The 15,644-nt window shown below is 38.9% G+C and overlaps 1 protein-coding gene across 4 annotated transcripts in view; it reads right to left on the reverse strand.

Moving 5' to 3' along the window:
* The window catches only part of RTTN (rotatin), a 204,872-nt gene extending 191,013 nt beyond the window's left edge, over positions 1-13,859 (reverse strand). For 2 of the 4 annotated variants that reach the window (XM_054460788.2, XM_063653821.1), the window contains exons 1-8: positions 13,388-13,859; positions 12,886-13,073; positions 11,863-12,040; positions 9,651-9,740; positions 7,483-7,573; positions 5,703-5,817; positions 4,580-4,730; positions 1,509-1,674 (exon numbers count right to left, since the gene is read on the reverse strand). In XM_054460788.2, coding sequence (XP_054316763.1) covers positions 1,509-1,674; positions 4,580-4,730; positions 5,703-5,817; positions 7,483-7,573; positions 9,651-9,740; positions 11,863-12,040; positions 12,886-13,073; positions 13,388-13,418 — 1,010 coding nt within the window. In that variant the 5' untranslated portion in view covers positions 13,419-13,859. Of the gene's footprint in view, positions 1-1,508; positions 1,675-4,579; positions 4,731-5,702; positions 5,818-7,482; positions 7,574-9,650; positions 9,741-11,862; positions 12,041-12,885; positions 13,074-13,387 lie in introns of those variants that run through there. The other 2 variants (XR_010124196.1, XM_063653822.1) reach the window with 2 other exon arrangements.
* Between the last annotated feature and the right edge of the window lie 1,785 nt (positions 13,860-15,644).

Consider the following 15,644-nt stretch of genomic DNA (forward strand, 5'->3'; position numbering starts at 1 on the left):
AACTTTGTCGTTTCTTCCATTTCAAGGTACCAAGCACCCCAAAATACGGAAACAACTTGGGCTTCTCTGTAACTCTGAAAGGAAGTTTCAGTGAGGAGGCTGTTCACTCAGGAGTGAAAACTTACAAGCAGGAAGCACACAAGAGAATGAGGCAGAAAGGTTTCACAAGGAGAAAGAGAAAAACATGGCTGAACAACCAACTACAATATAAGGACTAAGAGCATAGACTCTCCTATCATTTTATTTAACCCTACCTCTGCTCTTTACCAACTGTTCTGCTCTTAACCTCTCTAAACCTCAATGAGGATGATAATAATAACACTAATCCTATATATAATATCAATCCTATTCTAGGACAACTAAAGGAGACAAACTATGCAAAGCACAGGGCATAACACCATACACACAGCAGGTATGAATTGGTATTAGCTTGTTAACAGTAGTAGCAGTATTGCAAGAAAATAATCAAGCCAACAGACTAATGCTTAACTTATTGAACGTTTTCTAGAATGACACTAAAGAAGAGACTAATATGTTTCTAACACGTTTGTGCCCAAGGATAAGGTAACATACAAATATCACACCAATCCTTTTAAGCAGAGTTGGTGTATGAAAATCTGGGTGCCAAGCACTGGGGCCAAGCATGGTGACTCATGTCTGCAATCTCAGCACTTTACGAGGCCAAGATGGGAAGATCACTTGAGCTCAGGAGTTCGAGACCAGCCTGGGAAACATAGTGAGACCCCATCTCTACAAAAAATAAAAGGCTCGGCCAAGTGTGGTAGTGCACACCTGTGGTCCCAGCCACTCGGGAGGCTGAGGCGAGAGGATCACTTGAGCCCAGAAGTCAAGGCTATCATCGTGCCACTGCACTCCAGCCTAGGCAAGAGTGAGACCTTGTCTCAAAAAAAAAAAAAAAAAATCTGTATTTACACTAACAAATACCATAAATTGTTCACCTTGAAGGAGTCCTTATTTTATAAAATTCTCCAACCATTCCTTTTAACAGTAAACACTTATCCATTTGTTATAAGACTTAGAAAAATATGTGTAAAATACTATCAACAAGGTATCTATCATTTAAAGCTATGCTTTTAAACTTGATCATATTCCGTTTGCGGCTGGTAAAAACAATTTAGTGGATCAAAATCATTTCTTTTTTAATGAAATTGGAACTGAAAATATAGTTAGGTGTGTCAAATATAGTATCAGAATACTATTTTGTGAATTTTTGTTTTGGGGGACACATACACACACATATATACATAAACAGAGTATATGTTCACGTACTGAGCACTGAGTTGCGATGTAATATTTATCTGTCCTTACTGTGGATCATGGTCAAAAAAAGTATGAAGCCAGGGTTTAACACAAGGCCTATACCTGTGTTAATGTTTCAAAAAAAAAAAAAAAAAAAAAGGACAGAAAAATAATTATCTCCTTCTGAAATTAACACACACAAGTTAACCGGCATTTCTAATTTCCCCAGAGACACTGCTAGCAGTCACCTAGAGGACGCTGCATCCCAGTCCTGGCCATCTCCTCTGGGTCGCTGGCCTGTGCGCCCAACCACAGAAGGCCGAGGGCTGCTGCTTCCTGGGGAAGGATTCTGGGAATGATGAGTACCTCTTGCTTCATGACAATAAGACAAAGAAGAATTTTGGGAAACTGTGTCTGGGGAAAAAAAGAAAGAATAAAATTATCCCTTAGTAGAAACAGACTTCTGACTATGTGGTATTTATGTATCATTCTTCCAAAAACATTAATAAATTAAGATAGTAGGAATCCTTCTACAGGGGTAAAAACAAAAGCAAAGATCAAACTTTTCTATAAGTATTCACTTAGCACATTTAGGTTTATATCTAACTGACTTGATTACATGGGACCTTCTAGTCAATGGCATTCAGTTACAACATTAGAGACTACCAAAGCAGAAAAACACTAGATCATGCACTCGTCTGCTTAAAACTCTCCAAGAATGGCTACCTCATACTGTATATAAAAATTAATTCAAAATGGATCAACAACCTAAATATAAAAGCTAAAGCCATAAAGCTCTTAGCAGAAAAAATAAATCTTCATGACCTTGAATTTGGCAATCGATTGTTAAATATGACATCGAAAGCACAAACAACCAAGGAACACACAGATAAGCTGGACTTCATCGAAATTTAAAACTTCGGTACACCAAGGGAACATTACAAGAAAGTGTTAAGATAACTTATAGAGTGGGAGGAAATATTGGCAAACCATATATCTGATAAGGGTTTAATTTTCAGAATATATAAGTAACCTAAAACCCAGCAATAAAGAAACCAGTCCAATTTTTTAAATGGGCAAAGAACTTTAATAAACATTTCTCCAAAGAAGATATATGAACAAACAATAAGCACATAAAAAGTTATTAGAGATTCATTGGTCATTAATCATTAGGTCCTTAGAGAAATGCAAATCAAAACCATGAGATACCACTTCACATCTACTAGGATGACTATGATTATTTTTAAAAAAGAAAAAAATAAACAAGTTAGTGACGATGTGGAAAAACTGGAAGCTTTATATATTGCTGATGGGAATGTAAATGGTACAGCTGCTGTGGAAAATAGTTTGGCGATTCTTCAAAAAGCTAAAGATAGAATTTCCATATGATGCAGCAATTTCACTCCTAGGTATTACCCAAAAGAATTGAAACCAGGCACTGAACAGATACTTGCATGCCAGTGTTCACTGAAGCATTATTCACAACAGCCAAATGTGGGCACAACCCACACGCTCATCAACAAATGCACAGATGAATCAAATGTGGGATACACATGCAATGGAATATTACTCAGCCATAAAAAGGAATGAAGTTCTGATACATGCTACAATGTGGAAGAAGCTTGAAAACATTATAAATAAACCAGACACAAAAGGACAAATACTGTATGATTCCTCTTAGATGAGGTACCTAGAATAGACAAAATCAGAGACAGAAAGTAAATTAGAGGTTACCAGGAGCTTTGGGGAAAGGAAAAATGAGGAATCACTGCTTAATGATTAGAATTTCCGTTTAAGATAATGAAGAGGTTTAGAAACAGATCGTGGTGATGGCTACACAACAATGTGAATGTTATTAATGTCACCATATTGTATACTTAAAAATGTTTATAATGGCATATTTTGTATTATATATATTTTACCCCAGTTTAAAAAAAGAATTAGGTAATAAAAGCATTGACACTCAGAGAGAGGGGGAAAAAAATAAACTCTCCAAGAGCTTCTCACTACACTTCAAAGAAAATATAAAATCTTTAAAAAGATCTGCAAGCCCCAATATACTCTGGCCCCTAACTACCTCTCTGATGTCACCTCATTCTCCTCTCCTGCCCAGCTCACTGCACTCCACTCTCATGGGCTTTATTTCAGCTGCTCAAGGACATCACCCTCAGCGCTAACCTTGAGGCCTGGCCTTCCCTGGAACACTCTTCTTGCAGCTCGTCAAGTGATGGTTCCTTGTCACCCTTCAGGTCACCTCCTCTGAGGGACTTTCCCTGACTATCCTAAATGAAGCTATGCTTACCCAACCACGTTCTGTCACATCACCCTTTTTATTTCCTTCAAGTACTTCTCCTTATCTCAAGCAAACTTGATTATTTGTGTATCACCTGTCCCCAGCCTTTTAAAATAGAAGCTCATAAGGGCTTGGATCTTATTCGTTTGTTCAGTGTTATACTTCCCTAGAGGCTAGAATATCAGGGGCATAAAACAGGTAATAAATACATACTTATTAAATACATTAACAATTCTTCAGAGATATCAACTTTTTAAATCAACATTGTAACTCTTTTTCTGTTGAAGTATGGGGTACCCAGACGTTCTCTATTGTCAGTCATTTGTACAATGCCATATCCTCTAAGATCTAGAATAAAACCAAGGTAAAGCATAAATATTCAAGTAGCACAGGATCAATGAAACTCCCAAAGAAATAGGGATTAACTATGAAACATGATGACAAATGACTATAATATTTGACTTTCGATGCAGATTACATTAAGCACACAAAAATCCTAAATTGTACTGTTTTGTCGAAGCCAGTCTGGTACTCTATTTGGCCATTAGGTGGCGCTTTTTCTCTGAAAAGTCTGGCATTGCTGTAACACTTGACTACATCGCAAGTTGCATAAAAATACTTTTCATAAAATTCAAATCAATATTTTTCAAACAAAACAACGTATTAACACTATATGTAACTTGCTAAATTGTCCAAAGTCCTACATGAATAGCCATACCCAATATCCTAGTCACTACGTCCCAACAACACTATTTATATAGAATCTCTACAAGTCTGGGAGAAAAAAGAAAAACACCTTGTAAATATCTCTTATCCAGAAAAAAAAAAAAAAAAAGGCTCCAGAGATCATGGCAGTTTCTGTCATTCACGCAATCTGTAAAGATAATCATTTGAATACATTTAGGAGTGGGGAGTTTATGTTGTGAAAATGCGTACACAATAAACCCTAACAGTAACTACAATGGAAAGTTCCCAGAAGAATCTACAAATAACACCAGTGGCTAATAAACAGATAAAAATAAATACCCTGTTTATTGGAGAAAAAACCTGGATCTCGGTGAAAGTTAAGTCTGTTTCTTAAATACGTGCACAGCTGCTGCAGGCAGGACACTGACTGTAATGCCAGGCGATGCTTTCCATCTCCTCCAAAGGCCAGTTTCAACAGAGATAAAAGGCTCTGAAATCAAGAAGAGCCGTGAAAATGATTAAGGGAACAAAGTGCTCAACTTCAAAGCATAAGGTGGAGCTTAAGTAAGCAAGCCTAAGTGAATAATCAAGAGAAAATAAGTTGCCAAATATTTGTAAGACATAAGAAACAGAAATGGGCAAATATGACTTGGCATAAAGCAAGGAGATGGGTCAACATAAAATAAGACAACATTTAAATAGAATAGTCAGTGTTTCCTATTTCTAAAATCTGTTAGTTGAGTAACCATTCTGAGAGAAGACAGAAATTATTCCCCACTTAGGACATTACATTACAGAGAACATTTTAAAAATCACAGCAAGCCCTTTTCATCTCAAGCATCTAAACCATTTGACCACATTTTGGTAATTAACAGCTTTCCTCTGCAATCATTTGCCAGCTTTGATCCTAGGTATTAACAGTTGGCACCCACTGGAGTCCATTTCAGCCCTGGGAGTGTGGAACGAGAATGCTGAGCCATTACTGGCTGCTGTGAAGATGCTGCAATTCCCCACCCTGGATCCCTCTCTCTCTACTATATAAGCAATAAACTAGAAAAAAAGAAAAGAATCCATCTGTGTTACTCACTGCTACTGTATTTTCCCAGCATGTAGCACTGTGCGTTAAATAAACTAGATACTCAAGAAGCAATGCTATTCTTACTTTTAATAAGGGCTCCTGCACAACCTCAATGTCCAAAGTCTACTCTACCATTTAGGTGATCCATAAATGGTAACTCAAGGTGGCCAAACTGGACTGCAAGTGTCAAATGAAACTACTACTATTGGAAGAACTAAAACTATCCACCTAAGTTAGCAAATAAGTGCTTTAAATAGCCAAATACTTCACTTTTTAAAAACATGAGTACAAAGTTGCTTCCCAAGAACTCCTACTCTGCAAAATTTGCTTTATTGCAAAAAGTTCTCTAGTTCAAAATCTAAAACAATTATAGAGGGCACTGACCTGAACAATTTTTGGTCTTTGAAGGAAAATCTCAGCAGGAAAATCTTGCATGATAACGTCCTTCAATAGTTCACAGGTGTTCCAGATTAAAGTGTGGTTACTACTTCTTAAAGAGCTACAAAACACAGTGTTAACCATTTTTAAGAAGAGTTCATCTATTCCAGATTCTAAGTAGCCTACTGACACAATGCCTCCATTAACAATCTTTCAGGTCTCAGCTGAGATATCAATTCTCCAGAAAAGTCTTCCTAGATCTTTTTCCCTAACCAATAAACAACTCTAGGACAGTGCTTCTTCCGTTTGTCCATTATTTGTGATATTATAACTGCCTGTTGATTTTGCATTCCCCACTAGACCCTCTCAAGAGCAGGAACGACATCATACTAACCACTGTACCCTCAGAGATTATCATAAGGCTGCAAAATTAGTTCAATAAGGTCAAAGAGCACACAATTCTAGGAAATCTGCCAAATAAATTAAGAAATGAGACAGAACAACAGTACAGAGGCAAATTCTAAGAATTAAAGTCCTTACTGATCTTTCTCCACTCAAAGTGAATCAGATTAGGACTCCTCTCCTATCCCATACAGAGGACACCTATCAACTTCTGCCCACCTAGGATTGGCAGTTGTTCACTCCCCACCCCAAAAAAATCACACCCCTTCTCTCAGCCTAGTTCCATTACACTATCCACCATTCACTATCTAGAGGCATGCATTAGAAATTATCGCCATCTCTGCCTTTGGGACTGACTCAAAACTGAGAGATCAGACAACCTCCTAACCCTTTCCCATGTGCACTTTGCCTCTTGAATATGTTGTTCCAAGAGAATTCATGTCATTATTAAAAATAATTTAATGGCATCCACCTGTAATCTGGACCTAGCCCTAGTAAATTGGTCTTTATTTTCCAGATTTATACTCCAAAAAAGCAGACAACTCGTGTATTGTGGCATTTATGAAACTGCACAAAGTGAATCTGGACATTAAAATACTCTCTAAATTTCTATATATCAGCTATTTACTCTTGTGGGTAGCAATCAATTAACAGTCATTACATTAGATTGGATCAGTGGTACCCAACCTTATCCACATGGTTTAATTTGTCTCCTAACGAAGCCCACATTTTGAAATATATTCTGCCAAAAAGACTACATTTATATTTAATTTTCCATTTTTATTAATCAAGAGCATAAGCAATGGCCAATAAGAGAACCTGGCCAATAAGAGAAAACTCCTGTCACCAACGACTACACAAGAGTCCAACCACAAAAAGGAACGTGGGCCAAATGCAGTGGCTCACGCCTGTAATCTCAGCACTTTGAGAGGCCAAGAGGGGCGGATCACTTGAGATTAAGAGTTCAAGACCAGCTTGGCCAACATGAGGAAACCCCATCTCAACTAAAAATACAAAAATTAGCTCAGCGTGGTGGCACGTGCCTGTAATTCCAGCTACTCAGGAGACCGTGGCACAAGAATCGCTTGAACCCAGGAGGCAGAGGTTGCACTGAGCCAGATCGTGCCATTGCACTCCAGCCCGGGTGATAGAGCGAGACTCTGTCTCAAAAAAAAAAAAAAGAAAAGAAACTTGATGTGTAGATTGATTAAAAGTAAATAGGAATTTTTTTCTGGCTTTTTGAAAAATAAAAATCATTTAAATATGACCATTACTACCTTTCACTGCCACTAGTATCTTTTCCTGGTAAAACATATTGTAATAACTATCAAACTTAATGACTATAAGTGAACAAAAATACCTGAAAATATATCAAGCACCATACCTTTCATTAGAGGAGAGGACATGTCTGTCTGTGGTGGTCAGGGGTAGCCAAGGAAATATAGAAAACTTCAAGCACTTCACAGTCTGATTTACTGTCAATGAAATAGCAAATCTTAAGGTATCAAACAATAAAGAGATGACAGATTCACAATGTTAAGAGTAAGTTTTCCCTTTAAAACAAGTCCCAAAATAAAGGCTGCATCTTACAGTAACCTAAAATATACCAAACAAGGTCAGCTGCAAATTTGTTCTATCACAGGATAAATAAGAGAGTTCTCTTTTTATAATTTAAACAGAACTCATATGATATTAAAATAAGTATTAGAAGAAGAGCATTAAACACAATCCAATACAGACTGACATACAAAGTTTCCATTAAATTTTCTATTTTACCCTGTGGCTGACCAGAACATCAAACTTAAATTCAACATAAAAGGAACTGACATTCAGGGAAAACCTTAACTTTTCGAAATTAAAAATGACAAAACATAATGATATACTATATCTAGCCATGTTCAAATATCCTATATGGTGTCAGGTGTTTCAAACCTCTGCGAAGATGACTTGAAGATCGTAAGGTCAAAAAACAAGTATCAGTGTTCAAACAAGATTAAAAGAGATCTGAGAAGGCAACACAGTTTTAAACTATCCCCATGCAAGTTATTTTTAACAGATCTTATATAGTACAAGTTAAGGTGGCAACACTGAGAAATAGCATCTACATAAGTCCTTCCAAATGGCAGTCTTTCTGCCAAATGCTTTGAAAAGAGCATGGAATTGCTAAATGTGGATAGCAGTATTATTAAATTCCCAAACATAGCACAGTTACTTCTTTCAAAAGTGCTAACATAAAAGCAGGATTTACTTTCTAAGGAAATAAGGAGAGGTGGGTGGAGGGAAGGACAGGCTTACACTACACAGTAAAAATGTGTCCAAAATAAGCCAGACCCTCAATCAAGACAAACTGCAACTCACATAAACGTGTAACAATCTCAATCCCCCTTAATGTTTTCATCGGCTTCATTCAGACACCCATCCTTTACCAACCCTAGAGATTCCCCCTCCCTTCAGATGTCTCTCATCTTGATGGAATTAAGCCTCTCAGCCATCTGGCCTCAAAAACAAAGCTTGCTACAAGCCTAACAAAACTTCTCCAGAATGAAAAGGTAAAGTATTCTAATGGCTTAACAAGTTTTCAGTTCTTTCTTGTTATTTCATCTGTGAGTTTCCATGAAAGCTTTTTAATAACAGAGGCTTCCAAATGGAGTTCATTTGAATATGTGACATCAGCAGATATACTCTTGAACATATCCTTTTCATCTTAACTGTGCAGGCAAGAAAATAGTAAGTACGTGATTACTTAACTACTTCCTAACTGCCTCACCAAGGACAAAGTTTTCAACCTTTCTAATCTCAGTGTCTCTATTAGTAAAATGTGGTCACTAATAATACCAATCTCAAAGACACTCCAGGAGGATTCATTCATTCCTTCAAAGAATATATACTGAGTGCCTAATACATTTTTTGGCATTGTTCCAGACACTGAAAATAATGCAATGTTCACGGCTATTACCAAACTTAAAACAAAAATAATAAAAAATAATGTGTTAGGAAGAAAACTACACATAGGAAGTGATCACTGGCTAGAATCATCAGGAAGGTCTCTGATGAGGTGGCATGTGAGCTGAGGCTGAACACAGCCAGATACAAAAAGATGGAGATGAGGTTCCAGATTCCAGAAACGGGGCTCTAAATCAGAATTTTTTAATTAACTGGGTGTTGAGGAAATGGGAAAAGAAACTAAAATGATCTTCAGTCTCTGGCTGGCATAACCGGATAGCTGGTGCCATCGGTAAGCTGGAGAACAAATGAGATGACATGTGTAGTGCAGGGCACAATGCGTCAAAAAACTCATGTTCATTCAGTACAACATACTACTGCCATTAATACCATCCATCTACACAGCTGTTCAAATATGGTTAGAATAACACAAAATTTGATCATTTCTACTCGATATCCTAAACTAACTTGAAACAACTAAAACACTTAATGGTAGTTTGGTGCTGAAACATTCAAGTTTGGTAAAAATACATCTTCACAATAATGAAGAAAGTACACTAATTTTCAACTTCCCAAGGCAACAGGATTTACTTCCCAACATATACACACCCACTGGTCGTGGCGGCACCTCCATCTGCTGCAAATTACTTTTGTCTTGGGGAAAATATCCTGTTAAGATTTCAGGGTTTTTTGACAATTCTGAAAAGAAAATAAACATTACTGTATTCTCGATTCCTTATTTGCTAAAAGTGAAACTTACTTTCTTTAAATGGTAATGTTTTCTCTTAAGTATTGGAATCATTTTAAAAATTTTTTAAAAAGTCCAGTTTTTTTTCTGAATGATCTATCTTCCTAAAGAGGAAAAAATGTGCACATTGAGCCCACTTCCAGTTAAGACACTTTTTCCCTCTCACTTTTACTGTTAGCCAAACACAGTTACTTGTTAGAATGTACACGAAGAATCTGCTACAAAGCATTCAAGGACTATCCCTCTCTACTTCCTAATCCATCTCCCTCTCCCTTGACTCCAATTATATAGTTCCTGATCATTTCAATTTTCATTCATACCTTAAAAAGAAAGTTGTCAAAAACAAAGAAGTCAAACATTATCTTTCAATACCTTTACAATTCCCTGTAACATGCGATTATACGTTCAGCAGTTCAGCTGCAATGAAAATGAGGAAAAGGCTAAAACTATAGTTTGTAATTTTAAGTTTTCATGGCAATAGTTCCTAACACTAATAAAGAAAAATAACAATTAGCCCTAAACCATTCTTCTACTCTCACCCGCAAGGAATTAGATTAAAAATTCACAGTGTAAGCCTCTACTTTATTTGTGATGTCTTAGAAACTGTAAAATATATTGTTAAAAATCACAGGTTTGGGAGCCAGATAAAGCAATGTTAGAATCCTGCATCTGCTACAGGTTACAAAACTGGGTACTGTGGGGCAAGTTACTTTATATTTTTATTCTCAGCTATAGAGTAAGACTAATAACATCTCAGTCAAAGGGCTGTTTTAAGATTTAACAAGATGATGTGTTTAAATCAATGTATGCAATGCCCCACAACGAAACTCAATAAATGACAGCTGCTATTGTTGTTGTGAATTGCAGTACCCACAGCTGAAGCTGTAACAGTACTGGCAGAGAAGAAAATATGGTCTAACAGGTTAAGCAGCAAAACTTTTTTTTTTTTTTTTTTTTACTTTTACTACTCAGTCACATAAATTGCATGAAGATGTTTTTCTTCAAATCAATTCAAATGCATTCCATGTGCAAGGCACTATACTAGGCATTAACAACAACACAACAGCAGCAGCACAGCAGGCAACACTGCCACATTTCATACACGCTGGGCCCTGTGCTAAGCACTTTACAGACATTGTCTCATTTAATCTCATGACAATTCTACGAAAAAGGTGTTCTTTTTTTTTTTTTTGAGATGGAGCCTTGCTCTGTCACCCAGGCTGGAGTGCAATGGAGGTGATCTCAGCTCACTGCAACCTCCGCCTCCCGGGTTCAAGTGATTCTCCTGCCTCAGCCTCTCTACTAGCTGGGATTACAGGCGCCCACCACCATGTCTGGCTAATTTTTGTATTGTATTTTTAGTAGTGACGGGGCACCATGTTGGTCAGGCTGGTCTTGAACTTCTGACCACCTGCCTCGGCCTCCCAAAGTGCTGGGATTACAGGCGTGAGCCACCATGCCCAGCCCGGTGTTCTTTCTTATTATCCCAGTTTTTGAATGAGAAAACTGAAGCCTGGAAGGGTTAATTACCTTAGCCAAGGTCACACAACTAGCAGCAGAACTGAGACTTAAATCCATGTCTCTTTGACTTGGATTTTAACAAGTATATCATGATGGACTGCAGCATATAAAAATACTTGCATTATGTCGTTTTGATTGGTCCCCACAACAAGATCATGAGCTAGGACAGATATCATTATACTCCAATATGAAGAACAAGGTCAAAAATACAAATATAAAGCACTAAGAACAATGAGCACTCATGTGCTCAATAAAAATACGTTGTTATTGTCAAAGAAATAATATGTCAAACTGGTCTCATAAAAGCAAAGTCACTGGCATCCTTTAGGCCTGACCCAAAAAGCAATTAATGCAAATGTACCATCCTTTGACTAACAGTAGAGGAGGGGAAAAAGGTCAAAATCATGTAAGTTAACACAAGAAAAATAAGTTTGAGGGAGGTGGGAGAAATCCTTTTTAAAAAAATCTAATCTCCCTTTCCTTAAAATTTCCCATTAGAATTAATACATTTGTATTTTAACAGATTCCATCAAGTTGATTCCAAAGAGTTACCAGTTTGATTGGTTTGGTATGAGGCAGAAGATACTGCAGGAACTTCCGAAGGAAGAATAAAAAGTCCATCCAAAATGCCATCAATTTCAGCCTGCAGATTTGGCTCCACATTAGACCGAAGCTTAGATAAGAACTCTACTGCACCAAAGTCAACCAAATGTTGGACTGCTGGGGGATACTAAAATAAGAAGAGGATGATCTTGAGAATAACTGTATCAAAATCTCTATTAACTTACAGCAATCAAAACATAAAATTATTTTTGGTATATCACATGTTCCTTTTCTGAAAAACAAATCCTTCATGGCTCTGCCCCAAAGTAAGGCACTTTGTGCTCCATGAGGAGCACATACACCTATAGAGACATACATCCAACACTTGATAACATTTATGCAAGATGAGCCAACACTGAACACTAGAAATGCACATTATCAATCCCTACTCTTATTTTTTTAATGGGTTACTTTTTTCCACTGACACTCACCTTCTGGTCCCAGCCCCAACCGGTCAACAGGATGTCAAAGTAGTTTAAGATTCCTCTACCACGTACAGTGATTTACTTTTGAAAGGTTAAACCCACACTTTGATATCTGACCCTGACAGCATAAGAATACCAATCTAAAAGCATATGGGAAAGCAACTTAAAACTGGTATTTATGAATCACGGTTATGTAACATTATTTTTAAATGTGCTCCCTTTCATAATGACATATCTAATTTTTAAGATGTAAATATCGGAAAATAAAAACAGAATACAAATATTAACCTCCAAAGATAACTCAAAAACACAGAACATACCAAAACTCAAAAGAAGTTGTGTTACTTCTGAGCACAGCAGAGACCATGTGGGATTCAGTATCACAAATAAAAGATGAGCCATATACCCAGATTAATTAAAATTAAACATCTCTGGTTGATTAAAAAACTTTTAACCCCAATTATTTAACTTTCAATAAACGCTACAATTAAATGACTAAGAAACAGTCACTCGTCTGATTATTTTCTTTATTTCAAAATGACCCTACCTTAACCAATCTGCTTAACAGGTTCAGAACCTCTTCCTTCATCGGAACGGACGGGAAATTGAACCATTCCAGCAAATGAAGAAAAAGTTGCCTCTCCTGAATGAGATCAGCGTAGCAGATTAAGTTGTGCTCAATCTTGCAGAGAATACTCTTGAGAGCGCGCTCCCTGATCTCGGCCAGCTGATGACCTGTCAACGAACGGCACAAAACTATTTTATTTCCCGACTGCAAAGAGACTACGTTACTTATGCTGTGGGCAGGAAAGGCGTGAAGACAAAATAAACCAGTTTTTTTCAGAAGCAGGCCGCTGGTGCCTTCGGGACTCGAACCGCGAAGTTCACACAAAGTCCGAGATGGGTCGCCGGGGGCCACCCTGACAAAGCGGGGGCGAAAGAGGGAGCAGTCGCGGAGCGGCCGGCCGGGGAAACGTGACACGACCATTCTCAGCAAGTGGCCAGAGCGGGTGGGGGGTGCCTTGGGCGAGGGGCAACCTGACAGTTACCGAGTTTCCTGATGAGCCCCGCCAGGACCATCTCGTCCCATCAATCTGCAGCCGCCGGAGAATTAAACTGCCGCGCCACTGCGTCCAGCCACAATTAATGTACCCCGGAAACACGTCCTGTGGGACGGTGAGTTCCGCAACGCCTGCGCTCACCGGGAGTAGGAGGCATTACATGAGCCCTTCGCGGCCCCAGCGACGCCAGGAGAACTTCCAGCCTCTCTAGAATCACTACTGCGCACTTCCTGGACAGCAGTCTCCGTCGCAAGAAACGGAGGGGGAAAAAAAAGCAACAAGCAGGGGTAGAACCAGCGTTGGCCGCCGCGCACGTCGGGAGTTGTAGTTCTGGCTCGGTCGTGCGTCCTGCACCGATCTCCGGGCCCGCGGCGGCGCCCGCTGGCCTGGGGTTCCGGCTTACAGCGCGGGAATTCGGGAACCCAGCGCGGGCTGCAGAGGCCCCAGCAGCAGCCCCGCCTCCTGGCTCGGCGACGGATTCGTTCTTGGCCCTGCCAATCTGATTCTCAGCTCCCAGAACTTCACGATTTAGAATGTAGACTTTGCTTTGTGACAGTTCTCCCCATCCCCGACTACTAAATGAACTAAATGACGAACCCTCTTTAACGGTGGAATGTACCTGCAAAGTCAAGCAGTGTCTTTGGATACCCAAGTTCAGATATGAACAAGCAAGCCACAAAAGCGGAGTGGGCGGGTATGAGTGAGCAGAAGAGAGAAACAGGGCTGCAAAAAGGAAAATAAAGGCGGGACGTGGGGGTATGATTTGCTGAATGCCACCAAAGTTGATTTTTTGCACCGTGCACAGTGATCGAGCTGAGCAAATCATTTTTTTTGTTGTTGTTGTTAATTCTAAGCAGCGGTAAGAACAACAACAAAATTACATTTGGAAAATGATTTGCATTTTCTCGCTCTGATCCTTTCACTTTCCCTGGGAAAGGGATGTCAAGGCAGGTAAAGTGGGCCCTCGGTATCCCTAGGTAATTGGTTCCAGGACCCCCGCAGATATCCAAATCCACCCATGCTTAAGTCTCTTTTATAAAATGGTTTAGTATTTGCATATAACCTACACACATCCTCCTGTATGCTTTAAATCATCTCTAGATTGCTTACAACACCTAATACACTGTAAATGCTATGTAAATAGTTGTTACACTGTACTTTTTATTCGTATTATTTTTTAATTGTTGTATTGTTATTTTCAATTGTGGGGTTTTTTTCCCGAACATTTTCCATCCCGTGTGTTGAATTCTCTGTGTACAACCAGTGGACAGCAAAGGCCTACTGTATTCCCATTCCTATTTTGCCAAAGAGGGAACTTAGAATCACAGAAGTACCCCCACACAAAGTCACATTAACTAGTAAGTGACAGATTGAGGAGCTGACCTGATGTTTCTTTGTTCTATTCAGAGTATCTTGCTGCCTCCTCATGTGTGTCAATAAGAGAGTGATGATATTTGAGTTGGATCTTAAAGAGTAAGTAGGAGTTTGCCACACAAAGAAGTTGGGTAAGGAAATTCCTGCCAGAGAAAACTGTATTTGCAAAGGCAAGAGTTCAGACGGAGTGTGTCAAATTCGGGAAAAGAACAAAATTCAAGGTGGCCATATTATCTCTGGGAAGAAGAGAGGCAGGGCAAGAGAGCTGCTAGCATGCTGGATATTCTCCATTCCACCTTCTAGTGGTTCCTCCCAGCTCTTCCAGCTCTGCATCAACTGAGCTGATCAGGCAAAAAGACTGCACTACCCAGGCTGCCTGGCCCTCTGGCTTCCAGTTGGCTGCCGCCTATAGGAGACATCAGCAGGAAACTGGAAAGTAGGAGGAAAGAGATACGAATATTAAACCAAGATTCCACTAGCCCATGCCTAAGCCTGCCTGGCCAGGATTGTTAACAGTGGCTGAATTCCTTGACCCAAAGACCACATCTCCTGATGGATAGCATACCACAGTGGGCACTGCAGAACCAGTTACACCAGCTCAGAAGTGTCTGTAGCTATCCAGGAAGGAAGGTGTTAATTACAGATTTGAAGTGTCAAGGTCAAAAAACACGTGACAGTACAGAAAAATAATAGAAATAACTTGTCAATGATATTTCTGAGATGAACAATCTTAGATGATGAGAGACTGTAGATGCAGTGGGTAAGGGGCGTTAATACTATAGAAGAAATATAAAAAATCCATTGACTTAAAACAAGCATGTTACAAGTAAAATGGGGGTCAAACTATGAAAGGGTTTTACTTATGTTGCAC

This window comes from Pongo pygmaeus, chromosome 17 (assembly GCF_028885625.2).
Source record: "Pongo pygmaeus isolate AG05252 chromosome 17, NHGRI_mPonPyg2-v2.0_pri, whole genome shotgun sequence".
In the NCBI taxonomy this organism is placed as follows: domain Eukaryota; kingdom Metazoa; phylum Chordata; class Mammalia; order Primates; family Hominidae; genus Pongo; species Pongo pygmaeus.